Below are 24,105 nucleotides of genomic sequence, written 5' to 3' on the forward strand. Positions count from 1 at the left end.
GTGATAGGGTGGGGGGGGGGGAGAGTAAGAGAGAGGGAGATGGGAATGGCCGCGCATGCGCACTGGCGAGCCGAGGCGACCGCGGCGATGGCTGCGCAGTGACGGTTGGATCTAACGGTTGCTATTGACATTGGGGCTGGGCGTGCGGTGGCCGATTCCTGCGCGGAGGGGGGGAGGCTGTTGGCCCCGCGGAAGAGGCCCCGGGCGCCGCGCGGTGATGCGGCCGCGCTAAAAGTCCGGGCGTAGCCACCTCCCCCCCGCCCCTACCGAAGCCGGGCCCGGGCCGTCGCCCTGTGCTGGGTTCGCGGATCCTGCCGCCGCCCCCCTCTTCCCATGCGGGGCCCTCCCTCCGCCTGAGCCGCCTCGGGAGGGCGAGGGAGTGAGGCCGGCATGGCCCGCCGCCTGGCTTAGCCGCTCGGGCCGCCGCCGCCGCGGAGAGGAGCTGCGGCGGGGAGGGCTGGGAAGGGGGAGGGAGAGCAGGCCCCGGCCCTGGCTGTGACGGCGCCTCGATGCGGGGCTAGGAGTGCAGCCGCCCCTCGGCCTGCCCTGCCCGGGCGCGGAGCCGCGCTTTCTTCTCAGCCCGGAGCCGTCGGCCTCAGCGTCTGCGATGAACCCGGTGAATGCCACAGCCTTGTACATCTCCGCCAGTCGCCTGGTGCTCAACTACAGCCCCGGGGAGGATCCGCAGTGCCTGGCCGAGATCGGCAAGCTGCTGCCCTACTTCCGGCAATCGCTCTCTTGCTGTGTGTGCGGTGAGTGAGGCGCTTTCTATTGTTCTGGGCCGCGGGCGAGCCGGCACCCTCCTCCTCCTCCCGCCGCCCGTCGGTTCGCCAGTCCCTCTGCTCTGCTCTCGTCTCGTCTCGCTCGTTACACCCACTGAAATGGGCAGGGAGCAAAGCCTCCCGCCTCTGGGGTAGACCTTGCCATCGGAGAGGCGCACGCCCCGAAAGGCTCGCCGCTTCCTCCGGGGAGTTTGAAACTTTCCCCCCCTTTTCACCCGCCCTCCTTTTGAAAAGTGCTCCGCGAAGGAGTCTCTTGGCTGTTTGAACAAATTCGGCACATGTCACGTTGTCTGTAAACACGGCTATGGAAGAAGAACGAAAAGCTCGACTCAAACTTCTCTTGGAGACCTAGTTTAAATGTCTCCTGGAAGACTGGCTTTTAAGAACTTTTGCCATTGTGAATTTCCAGTTGTGTAGGATTATGCACAGGTCTGATGCCCTAGGTATTTTACAATGTTTTGCCAATTATTCAGGACAGGAGCTTAGGATTGATGCATAGCAAAGGTTGGAGGTGTTTCCGTAAATAAAGTTTGCTGGTTTGGAGAAGGTGTAGCAGCCAATAATAGAAAGTTGGGGGAAGTGTCCTGTCCTTGACAGACATAGTGAAAGAAGATAACTCTGTAATGATGTTGTTCTCTTTGTTTTGACAGTCAGATCATTAAGGACTCGTGTGACAGACTCTTAATTACTGTGGTGACCAATCCCTATTGTGAGAAATTGCTTGTGGTCACACTTTTAAAAATGCACATAGCATGTAGAATTAAGTATAGTAGCAGTGTGGACCCCCCCCCCCATTCCCTCATTATGAAGATGTTTGCATGAGTGGACTCTGAAATGTAAAGCTTCTAAAAATTGGAAGAGAGTGTGAAAGGCTGAAGTTGGTTGCTCAAAAGAGAAGTAGGAAGAGGTGCTGGATAAGCCAGGGACTTTCTTGCTTTAAAAGGGGGAGGGGGAATAATTGATTTGAAAGGTTCAATTTAAGATAAACTTCCTGAAGCTTATTAAGTCAGGCTAGCTCCAGACATGTTGCTATTTGAAACAGAGAACTCAAATACTGCCTACCCCTTAATTGTATACCTGCTGGACCAAAATAATATGGAGGTAAACACACCCATATTTTGGTACTGCTGTGACCCAACGCCCTCCATCATTTTAATGTGCTTCAAGTTAGTTTAACAGTTCCAGATGACTACATTTTATGTAATGCAAGAACATAAATTAGGGCAGTGTTTAAGGTTTTTTTTTTTTTAATTCTTCCTGTATTGCGGATGCATGGCTTAACTGCAAGATTGTGGCATGTCTACTGTGTTATTAGGTACTATATTATGCCAACTCCAGCATAGAGGTTAGCAAGCTTGACATCATAGCTTAGATTTTAATTATTTTTCTATCTAGATGAGTCTAGATAAAGATAATTGGTCTGAATTGAATTGTAAAAAGTAATATCTTAAAGGCCTGTGGACTTTTCCAAAAGCAAGTTTTATTTTATAACTATTGTAGGACAACTTACTAACTGCTATCACTTAGTAACCTCTTTCAGTATGAGTTGATTTTGTCATCTTTACAGCTTACTGAAGTTGGTAGGCCTGAAGCTGGCTGTAGAGCAGTAACCATGTCAGTCTGCTGAAGTGAAATAAACCAGAAGTCCAGTGGTTCCTAAATTACACAATATTATTGTTTAGTATATTAAATATTTAGTCTGAACTTTTGTTTTGATTTAGCTGGATCATGGCTTACACATTTGAATTCTTTCCAATAGTCTATATTATCATGATTATTGTTTTTTTTTAATTCACCCGAGATATATTTCCAGGATTATTTGATAAGTTTAACTTTTGTAGCATTCATATACTTTAAAGCTGCTTATTTAGTTGTTTTTAGCATTTTGAAGATTACTATTCCCCTGTTCAAGGTCAACTTTTGAAATGGAAAGAAGTTAAAATAGATGAGACACAAATGTTATTTAAATACATACCTAAATTAACTGGTAAAATGTGTGATTGAAACATCTTTGGTTAGTATACTCTCAAAAAGCAGATAATATGGAACTTTAGTAGGTCAAGAGTACTCTACTAGTGGGTTCCCCCCCCCCCCGGTGAGAAATTATTGATGTATCTGTCAACTTTGTAACTCACACTATATTTTCAGTTTCTGAGACCCCTCTCTTTGTTTTTGATATATCATGTTGATAAATGCATCTTAATGTTTAAATATGCATGTTTTGTGATGAAAATTACTATGTGACTAGCAAGGAGCTGTGAGGTCTGCAGGAACAAGAAACTATGGTGCATGGGTTCTTTTGCACAGTACTGGTAGTGAACAGGACATCAAGCCGCATTAAGAAAAGGATTCTCTGATGCTACTGCCCTCCCTTATTGACACCTCTTTCTGTTGATAGTGAGGAGCAGTTAGGTATTGTTTTCTCCATCTGAAGCAGACACTTCTAATAAGTTTCCTCTTCAGCCATTTCCTTGGCTTTTTTGTAATGTGAATGAATTGTAGGAGTGGTTGTATGTTTTTGGTGCATTGAAAATATTTCACTATACAACTAAAACCTTGCCACATCATCATCATCATCATTATTACTATTATTATTACTATTATTATTATTGTTTTTGTTATTGTTATTTGATTTATTTCCCGCCACTCCCTACAGGCTCGAGGCGGGTAACAATAGTCTTAAAATCCCCTGTTAAAACCCCCGTTAAAAGACTATAAAAATACCCAACACGGCAGAAAATACCACTCTCCCCTACCCGAACAAGGGCATTGGGGGATGGAGGGTAATGATGACTACTTCAAACGCCCAGGGCGGCAATGTTCTCCCTCGCCAATCCCAGCCTTAACCATAGACCTGGCGGAAGAGCTCCGTTTTACAGGCCCTGTGGAACGCTGACAGCTCCCGCAGGGCCTGCAGCTCACCCGGGAGCTCATTCCACCAGGTAAGGGCCAGGACAGAGAAAGCCCTGGCCCTGGTTGAGGCTAGGCGCGCTTCTCTGAGGCCGCAGAGCATAGAGCCCTGTGGGGCATATTGAAGAATCTGTATCACATATGGCACAGTGAATAAATTAAATAAAGAATAAAGTGATGGATCTGAAGTATTGCAGTTAGCCTGGAAGCCTGGATGATTAGAATGAAGCATGCAGAAAACTGTGTCAGGAGTCAGTTTGATTTGATTTTTCAAGCTTAGACGTTCAGCAGTCTTTCAGCAGCTGCTCAGACAACTGTTTACTCTTTTTCAACCTCAAATTTGCTATTACATTGTTAGTATGTATACATTTTCCCCCTCTTAATCTCAAATATTGAAACCAACATTTTCTCTGCTTTTTATATTAACTTTTTACTGTGGTGTTTGATTGTGAAGCCAGATTTGAAAGCAAAGTGTGATGGATTTTTAAATTTTTAAAAGCATCTGGACTTCTCTTTTAGGGCTCTCTATTTGAATTAAATATTTGAAGAATTTGAAAAGTTGTTTACACATTGCGGTTTCATTTCAAAGTACACTGTAGTTTGCTAGTAGGTATCTTTTGCTCTTGAGAAAAGAGATACTTACTCCCAGTAGTCTTGACAGCCAAGTTAATGTACACTGTGGTAATCAGTTTTGATGTTGTGAAGGTATTGTCAAGTATGTATGTGAAAGAGTGGGATTAGTTTTGCCATGTGTTTTCACGTGTTCCCCAGAGTGGCTGCAGGGAAATACTTCTTTAAAAAATAAAGCAGCTTGGAGCAGTGCCACAGGGGGAGGAACGGCTCCTCCCGCCAGTATTTTTTTTTTATGCTAGGGGGCTATTTTTTCTGATTTTGCTGTTCCATGGGGACAGTAAGTGCACATGGAGCAGTGAAACTGGTGAAATAACCACCCCTGCATGGTTTTATGAAACACCTGAAGTGCAGGGTTAAGCCCTTTTGGGACCTCTCTCCCTCTGTCTCTCTCCTTTTAGAAGTAATTCCCCACAGCCACTGTATGGCTAAGGAGAACATGTGAAAAGGCTTGCAAAAGTAACATCTAGTTTGGCTCCAAGGTCACATTTTGGTTTCTTTGTGCAAAGATTATGGTTCATCTAACAGTGTTTCTGGACTGCCTAGCAGTAGTTCACAATTATAGCTTCAGAAAGAACCGTTTTCCAACTCTGCTGGTAGAGATCTTTAACCTGAAGATGCACTGGATTGAAGAGTGGACTTTATACAATCTGAACAATGTTGAGAGTTGCATAAAGGAAAGAAGACCTGGGTGTCAGTAGTGTGTAGATGGCACTAAAAATATGCCCAGTGTTCTCAGATATACCAAATATTGGCAAACAAAATATTAATTCTGAACATGGCAGTAGAAATGTCCTTGGCAAATCTGGGTTCCAGATCAAAACTGTGATTTAAAATTTGCTTCTGATATCTGGTGCTCTAAAGCCCCCCTCCTCAAAGCCTGCTTGGATTCATGTATACTGGTAAGGCAAAGGAGGTCTCTAAAAGCTGATGAAAAGCGGTGGCGCAAGAGCCGGTGGAGGAGACCAGTGCAGAGATGCGGATTCCTATAGCGGAGGGCCAGGAACAATGATCAGCATAATGACCATACACATTTTTGTGCCTGTTGCAAAAATGTGAAGGTCATGTTGCCCACAAGCTACTGTAGCTATTATATGGTGCACAGCAAAGACAGTCCAGTTCAAGAGTGAAGTTAGAGACAGTTTGTAGGAGCTGGCAATGCAGCTGTGTTTCAGGCTGCAGTATACAGTGTGAGGGGTGAAAAGTTGAGACAGGTGGGGGCTCTCTTCAGGGCTGTGATTCTCTGGCAAGTTGCAGAAATGATGGAGTGATCTGTGGAGATCCTGACCAGCTTTATAGCCCCCTCTTCAACCTCTCTCTTTCTGTGAAGGTTGCTCACAGTGACAGGATTGTGATGATGTTCCATTCACAACTTGAAGATTAGGAGAAAAGAAAGTGAGGAAATGCAAGATTAGATGCACAGGTTAGAAAAAATGGCAGCTGTCCCCCCTGTACAAAGGGTACAAATTGGATCCCTCTGCTTGTTGCTGCTGGCTTCCATAGTACTAGAAAAACAGAGAGCTACTGTCTCTCACACACAGAACTTTGGCTCATTTGGGTGGGAACAGTTATACCTGCATCTTATATAGTACTGATGATGATGATTAGGAGGAAAAGAACAGAGCCATACCTGCACCGTTTTTGTTTTTAATCTTGGAACCTATAATAGTTAGCAAGTTATCTGAGAATATCTATATGCTATCTTATTTGTATTATAGTTATAATAATATGCCTTCCAAATTCTGGGGCTGGCTCCTAGATTCAAATAGTAAATTTGTATTGTTTGCCAACAGATATTAGACTTAATTTGATAACAGAAAATGCAGTCTCTGCATTTGACCACATTTCTATTCTATCAGGTGTTCAATAATCCTCATAATACATTGAAATTTAATATTTATAATATTTGACTTTACAAAATACTTACGGGGTACATGTGGAAATACATGCTTACATGTATTACAAGTGAAATACATGCTTACAAGTGAACAGACTTCACTTAGCAGAAGGATGGGTAATAAATGTTCCATGGTGAGTGGCTATCATGCTTTTTAATTTTTGAAGATATGTGACTGAGGGAGCTCCTACTTGGATCGCACTAGAAATGGCAAACTTGTTGCCAGTTTTGGTCTAACATATTAAGATTTCACCATTTCATGGGGGAAGTCAGAGTGCTTCTAGCTATACTTGCTGCTGGGAAGTAATTGAGTAAGGTTACATTTTACCCATTTAGCATGTGCTCTCCTATATAGTGTAATCAATCACAATGTTATGAGAATAAACTAATAGTGTGGAAAGAGTGGCTTCATTGGAGCCATAACTCTCCACCAGTTGGGCCAGAGAGTGCATGAAGATGTTGAACAACATAGGGGAAAGAATGGAGCCCTGAGGGACCCCACAAAGGAGCCAAACAGGACCCGACAACTCCTCCCCCACTGCTACCCTCTGGGTCCGGTTTAGGAGAAAGGAGCATATCCAGCTCAAGGCTGTGTCCCATATCCCTGTCCCTATTCCAACGAGGCAGCACGCCAGCAATTCATGGTCGACCACATCAAATGTGGCCGACAGATCTAATAGAACCAGCACGGCTATACCGCCCCAATCCAACTGGCATCAGAGATCATCCATCAGGGCGACCAATACCGTCTCTACCCCATGGCCAGGACGGAAGCCAGACTGGTATGGGTCGAGTGCCGAAGTTTCCTCCAGGAATGCCAGGAGCTGGTCTGCTGCGGCCCTTTCAACCACCTTCCCCAGAAACGCTAAGTGCGAAACTGGTTAGCAGCTGGCTGGGTCCCGCAGGTCCAGTGATGTTTTTTTAAGGAGAGAACAAACCACCGCCCCCTTAAGCAGCTCCGTGAACTCCCCAGATTGTAGGGAGCAGTTAACGATATCCAAGAGCTGCTCTCCTATCCACTAGCCCCCCTCTTTGAGGAGCCAAGATGGACAGGGATCAAGGGGGCAAGTGGTAGCCCTCACCTTCCCCAGGAGCCTGACCACTTCGGTTAAAGAGAGCTGCCTGAAGCCATAAAACGTTACCTCCAAGGATGGCCAACGGGCCTCCAGTTCATTTACTGTAACAAGTGTCGCAGGAAGGTCACTGCGGAGCGACAGGACTTTATCCACAAAATAGCTTGCTAATGCCTCACAGCTGAGATCCAATTTCCTAATGTTTTGGCGCCCTCCCTCGAGAGCGGTAAGGGACTGAACTACCCTAAATAATTGGGCTGGGCGAGAGCTTGCGGACGCGATTTCCGTGGCAAAGAAATCACGTTTTGCCACTTTCACCGCCATCTCATATGCCCTCATAAGTGTGTGATAAGATGTTCTTGTAGCCTCGCATGGCACCAAGGATTTAAAGTATCCTAGAATTTTTGCAAGAAGGAATTCAGAGGAAACTATGATCAGCAACCTTATGCAGGCAGGTAGCAGCACTGTCCACAGTCCTGTCCTGAATGGTAGGACTCGTCATCCACATATCCTCAGATTCCTGACAGGGGCAGCCTCTTTGGAGTCACCCACATCTTACAGGTTCCTGGCTTGGAATCTGTATTGATGATATTGGTGAGGGCCTCATTTGAATCTTTTATTAGGGAAATACTTCTGATCTTGCTCGGAATGAAGACACTGTTTCTAGTGGCCATAATATTGGCCCGTGGGGGTTCAGAGTTGGGAGCCCTGTTTATACATTCCAATCTGTGTATATTTAATAAGGATAGGGTGTTCTCTTCATGGACTCATCCTGCAGGCCAAAATCTGTTTCTAGGTTCTACCTTTCTAAGGAGTTAAATTTGCCTACTTGTCCCCTTCATGCTCAGCACGAGAGAACATAGTTGGTACAATGGGTTCTAAAGGTGTACATTTCTAGATTAGAACATGTTAGGAAATCAGAGAGTCTGTTCATCTTAATCTCTCCACTTAACACAGGCACACCTATAGGGCAGCTATAAGTAGATGTCTATATATTCTTATATCATTGAAGATACAAGTCCCAGGGAATTATTGTTCCAACAGGTGTTATAGCCCATTCTGTCAGGCGTTTGGCTACTAATGCTGCCTTCACTAGCAGGACCTCTGTAAAGGAGATGTGCAAGGCAGCCATGTGGTTGTCCCAGTCAATCGTCATGAAACACTACAAAATTGACACAGCAGATGTGGTCTTTGACTGCAGAGTCCTGCAGCATGTGGTGGACTCTGATGGCATTTGCCCACCTTAAACCTGAGAACTGTTCTTGTAAGTTCCATTAAGATGTCCTCCTGAAACAGAAAGAACAACCACTGGTAATTCACTGCAAAGGGTCTTTCTCCTCTGAGACCAGGAGGATATTTTGTTCCACCCTTCATGTCATCAGCATTCATTTCATCTCTGTATTCATATTATAATACTGTGTGTGTGGCTGTATATACACATGTTCAGGCTTGATTTTTTAAAGTAGAACAGTTTCTAGTAGATAGCTTACTGTTGGTTAATGTCTACATTGCTTTAAGTCTGTTTATGAATAGAACACTTGTTATATCTACTGTTCCTTCCTGTTTCCGTTACTATACCATTACGTATGGTTGAGCGCTCATTTTTAAACATTTGTGAGGTACTGTTAATAGTATCACATTTGGCTTTGGAATTCCAAGAGTGAAGATGGGTGCCTCCAAGCACGGGAGATAGAAGATGAAGAATTGTGTTCTGTTTCCCTTTCCAGGTGGTAGGAAACACCCACAAAGACCTTTTTTGATTAGTAAAAAAATGGTTGTTTCCATCTCACTAACCCTTCCCTGCACTCTTCAATTTACACCATGTCAAGACAGCAGATTTGGCGTCCTTGAGGGACTCAAATTATGTTCTTTTTAATGTTCTTTAAGTTTTGAGAACAAAAAGAAGTCTGAAGGGGCAAGCTCAAGTTTTAGGGTGGATGGGACATGGTTTCTGAATTAAATTCTCATAGTACAGCCCTTGTCATTCTTGATGAATGAGCAAGTGCATTATCGTGATGTAAATAAAATCCTCAGTACATCTTTCTGGCCTTTTCCTCACTATAGCAGTTTTCTTAAAACTTCATAATAAACCCCAGTGAGTGTCCTTGGGGGAAATCATTTTTGGAATAAACCTATGTACTTCGGTTCAAGGAGCATAAGTCATCATCTAGCCATTATTATTATTTTTATAAATGGTGAATGCTGGTGAGGCTGCTCACTTCCTTTATAGTCACATTTCTCTGGGTTGTGAAACTTTTGTTCAGTTTTCTACTAGAGAGATGTAAAATATCTAGAAATGTTGAAGATGTGAGAAAAATGAAAATGGGATGGGAACCTATTTTACTGCTTTACCAACTTAAATGTATCATTTATAACTTAGCATGTAAAGTTGTACTATTGGCATGTTTATTGAAATAAATGAATTTAGATTGGAGTAACTCTATCCAGGAGTGGACTGTTGTTTCCCAGAAACAAAATTTTATACTTAATACTTGAGAGAGAGAGCTGCATGCTGCTGCACCATATGCTACGGTTGCACATGGATCTTAGTTTTGGCCATATGAGAGGAAGGAGAAAACAAAATCTGAAAATAGAAAGTGTTTGGAGTAAAGATAAGCTTGGTTTAAAAAAACCAAAACAACACAAGCTTCATACAGTCATAGTAGATCTGGGTACTGAGCTAAACTTTATAACAATGAAAATACTGATTCTAGCTGTAAATTACCTAACACTTTATGGTATATTAATAGTCAACAAAACAGTTCACTATTTAAACAATAAGCAATGTTTTTAACAAGCACAGGAGCTATCTGGATAGTATTAGCTACATGTGGTTGCCATCTGCGGATAGCTAAATTGGTGGATCATGTCTTCATGGAGGCTAAGAATTTTTTTCCTGCAAACTTGGGTGATGCTGTGGGTTTGTAGAAAAATCTTAAAAAAAAAAAGAGTGAGTTTAAATCCTCCACCGCAATTTTTTAAACTTTTGATGCCCTGGCTGCTTCTGTAGAGTTGCACTGGTGAGGAACACTGAGAGAGACTCAATAAGAAGAGTTGGGTTTTATACCCTGCTTTTCATTACCCAAAGGAGTCTCAAAGCAGATTATAATCACCTTCCCTTCCTCTCCCCACAACAGACTCCCTGTGAAGTAAGTGGAGTTGAGAGAGTCCTGACAGGACTACTCTGTGAGAACGGTATAATCAGAACTGTGATGAGCCCAAGGTCACCCAGCTGGCTGCATGTGAAAGAGTGGGGAATCAAACCCAGCTCACCAGATTAGAAGCTGCCACTCTTAGCCACACAGTACATGTTTTGAATAAAACCTTGTCTTAATCATCTTCACTTATTCCAAAAGAGAAAAAGAGAAGGCTCCTAAGTAAATAAAATAGTTAAGCAATAAGAGAATGTAGTGGCCAGTTTTGCAGATAATACTAAATTATTATTCAAAGTGGTGGAAATTACTGTGAAGTGATCCTAGAAAGATCTCAAAGAAGGTGAGTGGCAACAATTATAGGTGTGTATTTGTATCTATCCAATCCAGCTGGGCTGCCCAAAAGAACCCCATTTGTGGGAAGAGTTCTTTCTGCAGGATTGGCTGCTTTGCAAGCTCTTTTGAGCAGTCTCATTTAAACCGGATTGCCCAAGAGAACCCAGGCTTAGCCACATCTTAGCTATTTTTTTGTGATTTTGGCTCTGCTTTTTTCCCCTCGGTATTTTTTTTCTGGCCTAGTGGACTAAAACTAATTCAGGGTTTCTGAAAAATCCTGGATCCAAACACTTTACTAGTGTTGGATTTTTGGGAGGGGATTCAGAAATTTGGGGGGGGGGGTCCAATAGACAAAATACTGAGAGAAAAATTGCACATCCCTAGCAACAATGTTGCATGCTAAGTCTTGTTTAGGTAAGTGTAAGGTGATGCAGGTTGGAACAAATATCACAAATTGGGTGCAGCTGATGAAGTTGATGGACAGTAGATTCAGTACTAGACAAAAGGAAGTACTTTTTATTTAATTTATCACTCTGGACTTCGACATGAGGTGGCTCAGTTGTGGAAATCACTTCTAGTGGCCATAGTAATGCCCACTAGTATAGATGGCAGTGAAAGAGGGCTGGGTGGATTCATGGGGGATTGATCCATCAAAGGCTAATAGCCTTGGGAAGCCAAAGGAACTTCCATGTTCTTTTCCTACTAGTACAATGGGGCCAACAGTGGGGAAGGCATTGACCTCTGTTCCTAGTTTGACCTTCCAGGGCAATAGCTTGGCCACTGTGTGAAATCGGATGCTGGACTAGGTCTGAACCAGCAGGCTTTTCAGTGGTCTGAAAATGTCCAGGTTTGATGGGGAAAACATAAGTCTTCAGGGTCAAAAAAAATTTCCCACCTTATATTTTATTAGGAAGAAGGTTCCCTTCACCATCACATTTCTAATATAGAGATTATGTATTCTCTTCTCCCCTGGAATAGGAGAACATTTAATCACCATTTCCCATTGTCCCATGGAGGCAAGTAATAGATTACAATTTCTGTCTCTGTCAGTCTGCCATCAGTTCTCCAGCTTCAGTTCAATACAATCAATACTCAAACTGTTCTTCATTATTTTTCCTTAAATCCCTCTAATTGCATTCCTTTTTCTACCTGCATCTTCTCTGCTCATTTATTTATTTATTTATTTATTTATTTATTTATTTATTTATTTGCAATCCTCTCTCTAACAAAAAGATCCTTTTCTCATTTTGATTAGGCTTCTTTGGCTTGCTGTTGCAGCACATGCTTCTTGTAGCTGCTCAGATGAGGTAATAGTAGCCCACAGTGGAAGCCTCAGGAACAGTGGCCTTTTCTAACAGTGACTTAAAATTGTTATCCCCAAGCCAGAATGTAGGAGAGCTCTGACTAACTGCATGAACAGCTAGTCTGCAGTAATGTTGCTCCAGGGAGCAGAGGTGAGCCTTGTGTCCTTTGGATAGTGAAGGAGCTACATAGCGTAGCACTGTGACAGGCTAGCTTGCAAACGGAGGAGCAAGCAGATGGCCATCAGGTTCCTGCATAAGAGGAGCAACTTAACAGTCACTCCTGTTTTATTGTGCTACTTCAGACCAACACGGCTGCTCATTTGAAACTTTCAAGCCAGTTCTTCCTCCCAGGATTTGAGAACAATCAGGAGATTCCACCTGCAGTTAATAACTAGGTGAAACATTTTGTAGCAAGGGAGATAGCTCAGCAAGGAAAGGAAGAGGCAGAAAACATCTGAAGCAGACATTTAGCTAAGAATCTCCCCAAATTCTGCCCCCTCCCCCTCAAGGAACCATTCAGGCATCTCTAACACTTCATCTTTCCCCTTTTGTTTCTTTGCAAACCATAACCGCTCATAAGATCCATGCAACCAGGGCAGTCTCTTCCCAGAACAGGGCCTGGAGCCATGCCCATTGATTTGTTTGACTCTGAGGCTGTCAGTTGGACGGGGATAGGAAATCTGTTTTTTATTTTTATATTTATACTTGTATTCTGCCCTTCTCTAGCAGCTTGGGGTGGATCACAACAAATTCAAATACAATGTTTTAAATATAAAATTCTAAGGCGCTCCCCAGCTCCAGTGATTATTCTCTGTCTACCATCCAACTTTGCCTATCCATTCAATGTCTTTATTTCCATTCATTCATTTCCTGTTGCCTTTAAAGACAACATCTCTTTGTGCATAGTTCATAGTGATGGGTCTCAAATCCATCACATCACAGAACATAATGTTGGTTTGCTCACTATTCTTCCTGTGTGTAAGCAGAATATTGGCACGTTGGCAGAATATTGGCACGTTGTGAAAAAATATGCCTTTCATGAAGGAGAGGAAAGTTTGGGGGCTACTTTATTTAAAGAATATCCACCAAGCTTTTAAAGCTTTAAATTCTAATCTACTTTAATCCTAAATTAAGAGCTCTTTTGCATGCTCAATTTAATCTTGATTTTCTTGGCAGTTGATCCACAAGCATTGCAATCAGTTTGGGCATGGTTCTTCTGCAGGTTGGCCCTCACTCTGCATTGTCATGTTATGGGGTCAGTTAATTTTTCCCCATATGTGCCTTAAATTAGCGATCCCCAACCTGTGGGCTGCGGACCACATGTGGTCCTTCGACTAATTGGAGGTGGGCCCTGAAGGACGCCTTCTCCCCCCCCCGGCCCTTTACTTGATTCCCCCCAGCCCTTTACAACTCACTTCATTGTTGTGGCGTGTCTGTATCTTATTTTGAAGGGATGTTTAAACATTACCATAGCGATCAGAGAGCGTTAGGGCAGTGGTTGAGAGTAGAGAAGTGAACTACTCCTCCACCGGGCCTCAGTAAAAGGTGTTGAGTGGTCCCCGGTGAGTGGTCCCCGGCGTTGAGTGGTCCCTGGTGATAAAAAGGTTGGGGACCACTGCCTTAAATAATCAGGATTTTAAAGGGAGGTGTCTGTTATTAATGGTGTCACAGCTTTCCATTTAAAGAAAGGCCCTATAATATCAATATATTGATATAGTTTATAATAGTTGAAGCAGGTTCTCTGAATTTCCAGATTTCATTTAAAAAGTCACTAGTGCTTTCTCATGCAGAAATATGGGGGAATAGGTATATCTCTGCAAGGGAAAGAACTAGAGGAATTTTAAAAATGAAAATTGGGAATTCAGAAGACATGATTAAACTACCAATACAGCTCTGTATCACTACATCAATATTTTAGGTCCTTAAAAAAAATGAAAACCACTCTTGTTTGCAGGGAGGGGAGGGGTTGATGATAATGAAAGTCCAGTTAGCATAAATTGAACTGAATGTGGGTGGGAATCAATGGGACAAAAAAAACCAACAGAAACATTATGCATGAGGGAAAAACTGATTTAAAATTGTGGTAAACGTGGATTCAAAATAATTGGGAAGGGGAGGGATAACCAAAGGAAAAACTAAAGGCAGAAAAATATACATGGACATTAGGGGATAAACCAAAGCACTGTCCAGAACCAGTGGGGAAAAAACCATGCTGAAAGGCCTGAATTCTTGTCAAGTATGTTCTGGTGCTAGCAATCCTTGCCAGTTAATATGTTTTTTGGGAAAATACAATTTTCTTAATTTCAGTTGCATATCTTAACAGAGGAGATGTTTCTTTGCATGTGTCCAATTTTCCTTCTCTCTTGCCTATGTTCTAGTTCACATTTCTGATATATTCTACTCTTACAATTGTGACACAGTATAGCTGTTGCCACTTCGATAGTTCTGCATGAATCTTCTGCTTAGGGGACCATCAACTGGGCAGGGAATTGGGGTATTGTGGGTGAGCAGGTAGTCGTGAGTTTCCTGTGCAGGGTATTGGACTAGATGACCCTGGAGATCACTTCCAACTATGATTCCAACTAATGGCACTTAGTTTTGTATGTTTCTAGGTCTCTGTGTTAAACTTGAGCAATGAAATATTCATAAACTAGGGTTGCCACTCTCCAGATGACCCCTGGAGATCTCCCACTATTTCAGTGATCTCCAAAAGAACCAAGATCAGTTCCTCTTTGGCAGGTGGATAAAGTTGTGTACTCCAGTGTGTTTCGACTGCTTCGGCAAGCACCGACGCCTGAGACAGCCAGTACTGCAGAGGGGTGGTGGTAACACACTAGCTGGTCTCCGCACGCAGGCGCTGGCTTACACGCCACCGCTATCACTCTTTGTGTTGGCCACCTCGGGTGTTGGTGCTTGCTGAAGTGGCTAAAGCACACTGGAGCACTCAACGCTAAAGGTGGACTCCATGGCATTTATACCTTCTTGAAGTCCTGCCCTCCTCAGACTCCACTCCCAAATCTCCAGCTGTTTTCCAACCCCCAAGTTGGCAACCATTTTTATAGACATTTTATAACACTACTACAGATGGGTGGCTCAGAGCAACATGTTTCAGTTGACTTAATTCTGAGGATCTGTAGACTGGTGGCAAGCTGTTTTTCCACATTTCCCTGAACTTTTCTCATTGTCTTCTCTTTGAAACACTGTTCAAATAAGTAGCGACCCTTCTAGTATTTTTTGCCTTGTACATAGTTTCTTCATTTAATCCCCTGTGTTTTTCAAGCATGCCTATTTCTTTTTTCCTATTACAAGAAATCTTTCTTAATAGTTTTTGGTGCCTTTTCATTAAAGGCCTGCATTGGATCCATGTTACATTCACCATGTGATAGCTCTACCTGCTGAGAATTAAAAGAGCTTCCTCATCAGCACCCAGAGAAAGCTAGAGGGAGGAAGAAATAATACACACTTGCTGACTTCCTGGCTCTCTTTTTAATGACTAGTTATCCCTGTTCCTAGCCACTGAGGAGAGAGAGAAAAAGTGATAAGCAGCCAGCAACTTCTGCATGTCTTTGATTTCTATCTGTCCATTTTTTCCCTTCTTGTTAGTTGGAGAGCCCTTTGGAATTCTCAGCAAATGTGGTGTGACTCCAGTCGCCTATAGCTATACACTGAGCAATTTGATAGTTTTTCAGCATTATATCTATAGTGAAACCGTTGAATGCATAACAGATACCTTTATTTTGAATTCATCTTGTATACAGGCCCTGGAAAGCCTGTAGAATATATTTAAAAAAAACATTTTTCTGAGACATAAAAGACATTCCCCCCCCCCTTCCCTCTATCTGTAACCGCTCCGGGAGCTGTATAAATAAAGCGCTAAGGGGGGTAGGGGTGGGCCGTGCCCAGGATGGGTAAGGGGGCCCATTGGCTCCTTGGCCCCAGACCGATGGCTGCCAATTGGCCCCTTGGCCCCAGAATGACTCCCCCACCCACTACCTTCACTGACTTGGGTCTCCTGCCACCATTAGCGGCTGCCTGCTGACATGGCAAGTAGGCAGCCGGGCCAGGGCCTGGGCCAGGGGGCAAAGGCTTTGGTAAGGGCAAAGGAGCCCAGCCGCTGTGTTGGAGACGTGGTGGTCGGGCTCCTTTGCCTTCCCCAAAGCCTCCGAGCCGACTGGGAGGGGGGCGGGGGGAAAGGCAAAGAACAGATCGAGTTCTCCCCCCTCTTCCCAAACTCTAGCCACCTCCTAGCGCCCATTGCATTTCAGAGTGCATGGGCTATATTTCTAGTTCCTTATAATGTGCTTTTTTTAACCTGATAAATCTGTGTTGGTAAAAGTAGTATGTAATGTTTTCAGTACTTTTTTCCTGTTTTACTTATGTTTTCTTCCTTTCCTGCTTGAAAATATGGTTGTAGGCTTCTTCGTTTAAGTACATTAAATTTTATAGTGAAAATATGTTGCTGCAGCATGACTATACTTAAAAAAGACTTATTTGTTGAATTAATATATTTTTACCTCACTGTAGAGTTCGGACTTGCTGGGATAAATTTATTTATAATGTGCTTAGTACAAATACTAGAACACATGGGAAGGACTTGAATCAATTTCAGGTGGTGATCATTGCAATTGTTTCAGCTGTTTCTGTAGTAACCGAATTTCCCGAACCTTGCAGTATTGGTAACAGCATGAAAAACTACATTGTGATAGATTCAGGTGGGCAGCCATGTCCGTCTGAAGCAGTAGAACAAAGTGTGAATCCAGTAGCAACCTTAAGACCAACAAAGTTTTTTCAAGGTTTAAGCTTTTGTGCATGTAGACTTCGTCAGATACAGTGAAACAGAATATTCTCAACTATTATATAATGAGTCACTTAGTTCTACTTTAGTGGTGGAAGTCATCCGAAGATAGTTATAATAGTTCTGCCTGCTTCTGCCTGCTCAGGTAGGGCAATTCAGATTTAAATTAATTGGGTGGCCTCCTCTGGGTGACCAAGGACTGGCATTCCAGTTTTGGATAGCGCTCTGCTCAGGTAGAAGGCTTGTGGCTTAGCTCCACTCACTCGAAACCAATAAAGAAAAATCAAAGCTTTGCTACGACAATGGAAAAATCCATAGGGCAGCATCAGCTATACCCAGAAACTGAACTTGTTGGTCTTTTTGGTGTCATGTAGTGTACAGCCAGTTTGGTGTAGTGATTAGGAGTGCGGACTTCTAATCTGGCATGCCGGGTTTGATTCTGCACTCTCCCAGGTGCGGCCAGCTGGGTGACCTTGGGCTCACCACAGCACTGATAAAACTGTTCTGACCGAGCAGTGATATCAGGGCTCTCTCAGCCTCACCCACCTCACAGGGTGTCTGTTGTGGGGAGAGGAAAGGGAAGACGACTGTAAGCTGCTTTGAGGCTCTTTTGGGTAGAGAAAAGTGGCATATAAGAACCAACTCTTCGCCATCATCTTATTCTTATTCTTCTATGTTTTCGCTTTCTTCTTTTTCTTCTTCTTTTGGGGGGGGGGGACTGGACTTTATCATCTGTGTGCCAATTTGCTGCTTATTACATGTCTTAGTATTTTACTAGCTGTGTTTATTGTTTGGTTACTTATGCATCTTTGCTCTAATTAGCTCCTTCTGGCAATTAACCCTCATTTCACTGTACCTGAAGAAGTGTGCATCTGCACAAGCCTTGTTTCTCAGTTCCTGCTGGTAGCCAGAATTGAACTTTGTTGACCTTGGAGTTGCCACTGAACTCAGACTGATTTCCCAGTCTGTTTGTATGCTAATTTACAGCCATTCACCAATCTTGATAACTGCCTTAATCCAATCCCTACTATTGTTGCTCTGGTTCTTATGCATCCTACTTCTAGCTGGCCCTTCCTGGCAAACTCCCCACCTTCTTTCTACTTACATGTAATGGTTGAGGATATTCTGTTTCACTGTATCTGACAAAGTATGCAAGCAGGTGAAAACTTATGCCTTAAATAAAACTTTGTGGTCTTAAAGGTGCCACTGGACTCCAACTTTGTTCTTTTTGTATTGTGGATATTCTGTAGCCAATACATTAAACTGATCGGCAAGCTATTGGTTTAAACTGTGAAAATCTATTCAGGTGACATAAAAAGTGGTTTCATGGACTGTATTTCACAATATTAAGTGAACATCTAGTCTAGTAGTATATAATAAGGATCTAATTAAAATTCAAGTCTCCATTGAGTATCTATAACACTTTTCTTTTTTCCTCTTAGGAAATCTGCTGCAAGATCCAATTGCACCCACAAACTCTACATGTCAACATTATGTCTGCAAAACCTGTAAAGGCAAGAAAATGATGATGAAACCGTCATGTAGTTGGTGCAAGGACTATGAGCAGTTTGAAGAAAACAAACAGTTAAGCATTCTAGTGAACTGCTATAAAAAACTATGTGAGTACATAACACAAACACCATTGGCACAGGATATTAAACAAGCCGTGGACAGTTCTCCAGATCTTTTGACTTTGCTCAAAGATGGTTCCCCGCACTATGAAGACTCAGAAAAAGCATCTGATGAAGGCTTGGCATTGTGTCTGACATATTCCTCATCACCTTCAACTTCAGAACATACTAATGAGACACCAATTAATAATTCTTCTGTACCTGAAAGCACATGCGACTCAGATGAAAAATGTTTTGTTATTAATGGATTGCCCAATTGTAATGGGCTGTCAACAGATAAACTTGGAGGAAATATTCCTTCTCCTGAACATGAACATTCAATTGATGTATGTAGTCCTGGACAGTACATGAAAACTGAAGATATTTCTAGCAGTCTGCAGCCTATCTGTGACACCGTTTCCCCTAGTGACTTGTGTGCAGACATATGCAGTTTCAGTGAAGACATTAAACCAGGTGATCCTCTTTTGCTTAGTGTTGAGGAAGTACTGCGGAGCTTGGAGACGAGCACAGATGTCTGCAGTCCTAATCTGCAGCACAGTTTGGAAACCAGTTTATCAAATGGTCCTTTTTTACAGCTTTCCCCTCCACTTCCTAGCCATAATGTGTACATGTCATTGGGTTCTTCGCCTCATGGTATTTCATGTACAGCTGCAACACCGAAGGTAGTTAAGTTAAATAGAAAGCGATCTCGATCGGAAAGTGACAGCGAAAAGGTGCAGCCTCTTCCAATTTCCAGTATCCTTTGTGGCCCAACGTTGGGAGCCTCAGCTCCAGTAATGGTGAAACAGGAAGTTAAGATGTCTTTACAGCCTATAGCAACTGTACCCAATGGAGGCACTGCTTCTAAAATAGGCAAAAATGTACTCTTATCAAATAAAAGCATGAAGAAGAATCTAGATCATACTGCCAAGAAATCCCGCCCAAAATCTAAATCAGGAATGCTGAAAACAAAAGATAAATCAAAAGGCAGCAGCCATGTCATGCCAGGAAGTCCAACAAAAACTGTATATAAAAAACAGCAAGAAAAGAAGGGGTGTAAATGTGGCCGAGCCACCCAAAATCCAAGTGTTCTTACATGTCGTGGCCAACGCTGTCCTTGCTACTCAAACCGGAAAGCCTGCTTAGACTGCATATGCCGTGGCTGCCAAAACTCATATATGGCTAATGGGGAGAAAAAACTGGAGGCATTTGCAGTGCCAGAAAAAGCCTTGGAGCAGACTAGGCTTACTTTGGGCATTAATGTGACAAGCATTGCTGTGCGGAATGCCAGCACAAGTACCAGTGTAATTAATATGACAGGGTCACCAGTAACGACATTTTTAGCTGCCAGTACAAATGATGAGAAGAACTTGGATGAAGCTATAGACATGAGATATGACTGCTGAGTCATTCTTCTTTTGTCTTTCTCCCCCCTTTCATCCTGTCCCCAGCCTTTGGTAGGGGGACTGCTACAATTTTGAAGGCAGCTATGGTTCTGTTTAACTTGCCGGAGCTCCTACGTATAGATCACTTGTATCAAGTGTTTTTCATTGCTATGTTGTGTGTTAGTGTCTGGGAAATAGTTTGACAGTAATTGCGGAGTTACCCTGAAACTGTCTTTAGTTCTTACAGCACCTCATAGTTTCAGATCAAATGCTAATGTAAATGATTTTTAATACAGATTGACTTCTTTGGAAAATATTGACCTTGTTGTACCAGTTCATGCTTTGTGCTTAATCAGAGATTGATTACATACACTGAAATGGTTTCTAGTCAGTCCATTACAGTTGTGCTAATTTATAATGTATCCATGTTACTTAGTGTTGTTCATAAACTGCACCGAACTAGAAGTCTTGGGGGGGGGGGGAATTTCAGAAAACAGCCCTCAATACCACATAATTTTTTGACTGGTGAAGTAGCAACTCTGCTTGAATTTGTTCAAAAGTTCTTTTTGCATTCAAGTGAAAATGACTGCAGTTGCCCAGCTAGCGTGCAATCTTGAAACAAAAGAATTTTGAACCTGGACACTTTCAACATTTCAACTGCAACCTTTTCTTATGAATAACAATTTGAAAATAAAATACATTTGTCATGAAGCTTCCTCCTCCTCCTCCTCCTCAAAATGGTTCATTGAAGATGGACTCCGCTACTGTATTTCATGCCCATAGCATTAATAATTTGTATTGGAAGGCTTTGATATAAAAGCAGTTTAGTCTGCATGTCAAAGTTATCTGGGAGCCATGTTTCATTTGAGTAGACGATAGGCAAAGTCTGTTAAATATGTTTCATTGACATTAGTAGGGATTGTAAATGGAGTTCCGTTCTTACCTGGAGATCATAAAATTAACAAAGTGATATTAGAATAAATTCTTTTAGATTGCATTTACTATCTTTGCAGTACCAGGCTAGTCTTAAGCAGAGTTATTTCCTTCTAAATCCATGCATTTAGAAGAGTCTAACTCTGTTCAGGTTTGCACTGTTAAAATCTTCTGGTTCACAGAAGCTACTAATGCCCAAGATGTACTTGGACATTACGATATTGGGATAGTGATATCTGCAGTTTGAGCAAAGACAGGACCATATCTTCAGAGATTAGGTAGTGCATTTTATATGGTGCTGTCCCCCTTCCACCAAGCAGTAGTTAGTTCCTTTCTCCCATGTAGGCACTCTGTAGTACACGATCGTCTCTGACTGGTTCTAGGCAGGCCTGTGGAATAGTGGCCTGGTACTTGTGTCCAGTCTTTTCTTTTTCTTTCTTGATACAAATTTAGGTTGTAATCCTGCATGTCTGAAGCACAAAGAGTAGACACTTCTGTCAGTAGAAGCTTAAACTATGGCATATCCTGATATGCTGTTGCAGGCATGCTCTGATATGGGCATTCACTTTCAGCTTGAAGCCCTTGCATTTCTTTTCCTTCAAGAATGGGATCTGCATTTTCTCATTTTATCTGGACTCTCCACTCCTTCCGGTATGGTTTCTTTTCTGCTTGTTATGGGGCTCTGTAAAAGAACCAAGTGCTAGATCTGTAAGGGCAATGTGTAAGATGGCATTGGTTGAAAGTGAATGGTGTGCAACAGCAGCACAATGGTACTCCTGTACTTGATCCGTAAGACAACTTCTTCATGTCCTGTTCTGTGTGCAGGATTTCAACTTTATACCAGTTACACCATTGAGAAAGAGTTTTAAAGTATACCTGTTCATATCAATCCTGCTTTTTGGTAGTGTCTAGTATCTATATTACTTGCATAAACTGTGGACTGACTAGAACGGAACAGAGTATCCTGTAATCTATAGGATAATATCTTAATTTACAGCACTATTTAATTAGCTTACCTAAAGAGATGCAATGTCACAGTTCCTGAAATTCTTTTACATTTGCCATCTCATTGTTATCTGAATGACGTTGCCAGTGAATTATGATATTAGACACATTTGGATTTGGCACAAAGCATGTATAGTGAGGATTACTTGGTCTGCAAAGTAAGCAAAAGGTTTTGGACACCAATTGGATGATGCCTCCCTTTTGTTCTGTAGTGTACCATGGTGTCATTTTATGTGAATGTGGTCAAATAGCATTTTATTGGCTTTTTGGTTTGTTTTTCCCCTGTCTTTTCTGTGTGTTGGGCAGGGTGGGGGAGGGGTTAAAGCCATAGGAAGAAGAATGTGATGTAAGTGTTCAGTATGTACTTTTTTGTTTCTGTTTTGCAAGAAGAGTTGAAAAATATTTTTGATAATGAGAGTAAATGATGGAAAATGCTCTTTAGTATTCTTGTCTTTTTTTTTTCTTTTTGCCAGGCCAGACTCTTGAATTCTGTGTGGTTAATTTTAAGGTTTATATGTCCTATTAAAACATAATTGGTTAAATATGTATGTAATTTTGTGTGGACCAAATGGGATCTGCCATTATCTACTTCAGTGTTCTAACCTTGCTAATCTGATGGTGGTGGCCGGGTAATCTGTAAGAAGACCGATCAATCAAAAACCTGGTGTGATATTCTCATGGCCTGGGTATGATCTAGAAATGTCTGTTGAACTGTTAAGTTTTTTTCTGAGGTTGCTGCTGCTAGTACAGTTATGGAGCTCCAGTATGTCATGAGTGTGCCTCCCATAATATGGGAATAATTTCAGTTTTAATATGTCTATGCAGCTGCACAAAACATCAATTCAGTAGCTGCTGATTAAAGTAAAATGTTCTTTGGAACCACTTATTAGAGATTCCAGATCTTTAATGTATTTGCTAGTGGTAAATTCAGGTTTGTTTTAAAAACTAGTTTCCTTCTGCACTGCCACATTCTTAAACTGTGTATTAAAATTTGAGCTGATTAATAAATGTTAGCTTTTTAATTTCATTTTGTAATTACCCAGAGAAAGTTTTGGTACAGTTTAATGCTCTTGAATATGTTGTTTCTGAAGCAAATTTTTCTTTTCAATTACATTTTAAAATGTTTTATTTATTGCATTTTTATATTCAGATTAATAAAGCAGTGGGGAGGGTTTATAATGCTGGTCATGAGGATTGTCTGAAATCTCCCTAGCCTTTGGCATTTGAATTTGTTATGCTATTCTGGCTGTAATAATCAGGTAATCCTAGAGAAGAACTTTGCAGGAACATGGTTCATTCTCTTCACTGCCTCCTTCCACTGTCAAAGTCATAGTCTTCTTAGTCCAGTACGTTTTTCTCTACTCCTTTGCCAGAAGAAACAAGGTGATCCTTTCTGCAGGCTCTCACCATCCTCTGATGCTGAGGCTGCTAAAATGCAGTTTCTATACAAATGCAAACATTGTTTACAGAGATTTTCTTTAAAGTACATGAGAAGTGCTTTTCGATCAGGCAGCCACCACTTGCATCAACTGTCTGGTCTTTATATTGAGTTTACAAAATAATTTTGTTTGTTTGTTTGTTTATTTATTTAGATTTATATACCGCCCTCCCCGAAGGCTCAGTTTGCACTACACTAATGTTTGCACTACACTATGGAAATGATTGCCATTCATGAAAACAGTGAGGACTTTGAACTAACAGGCAGAGATCTAAACAGTGGTCCTTAGAAACGGGGGGGATCCTTATAGCAGCTACAATCAGCATCATCCCAGGGAACTAGGTTTATGTATGGTTAATTCAAGATTCAGTTATTAGTGCAGGTTTGTAACATAAGGAGAAGTAGAGGGATTATAAAAGTTGTATATGCACACAAAGCTCTATCCAGAAACAAAGCAAATTCTTTTCCTTAAAGTTGCTCATAGCCTTGTGCCCTTGGTTTATCATGCCTGCTACCATGGATAACAGTCATTTGCTTAGGAAGAAGGTGTTAAATCTCCAAATGTTTCATTTAGAATTGCAATGAACCCTAACCAAAGTGGATAAAACATACAATTTCATTTTGAATAGTCTAGTCTCCTTAACATAGTATATTCTAGCATTCTTGTCAGTAGAATAGGGATTAGTTGAAGCAGAGAGGACAGCACCAGTCCCAGTACTTAACATCAGTCTAATTTACTGGGAAATATAAAGACCAGTTCAATACCTTCTTCATTGATTTGGCCCATTGCATCATGTTGCTCATTTGTGGGCATGAGTAACTAGCTAGCACAACACAGGCAAGGAATACAGGACA

General features: G+C 42.0%; 1 protein-coding gene across 1 annotated transcript; it reads left to right on the plus strand.

The window, feature by feature from the left end:
- Positions 1 to 24: 24 nt before the first annotated feature.
- Positions 25 to 22,991, plus strand: MSL2 (MSL complex subunit 2). The gene is made up of 2 exons (XM_077349212.1): positions 25 to 752; positions 18,322 to 22,991. The coding sequence occupies exons 1-2, from the start codon at positions 608 to 610 to the stop codon at positions 19,893 to 19,895; spliced, it is 1,719 nt and encodes a 572-aa protein (XP_077205327.1). The 5' UTR covers positions 25 to 607; the 3' UTR covers positions 19,896 to 22,991.
- The last annotated feature ends 1,114 nt before the right edge of the window (positions 22,992 to 24,105 follow it).

Source organism: Paroedura picta, chromosome 8 (genome assembly GCF_049243985.1).
Source record: "Paroedura picta isolate Pp20150507F chromosome 8, Ppicta_v3.0, whole genome shotgun sequence".
NCBI lineage: Eukaryota > Metazoa > Chordata > Lepidosauria > Squamata > Gekkonidae > Paroedura > Paroedura picta.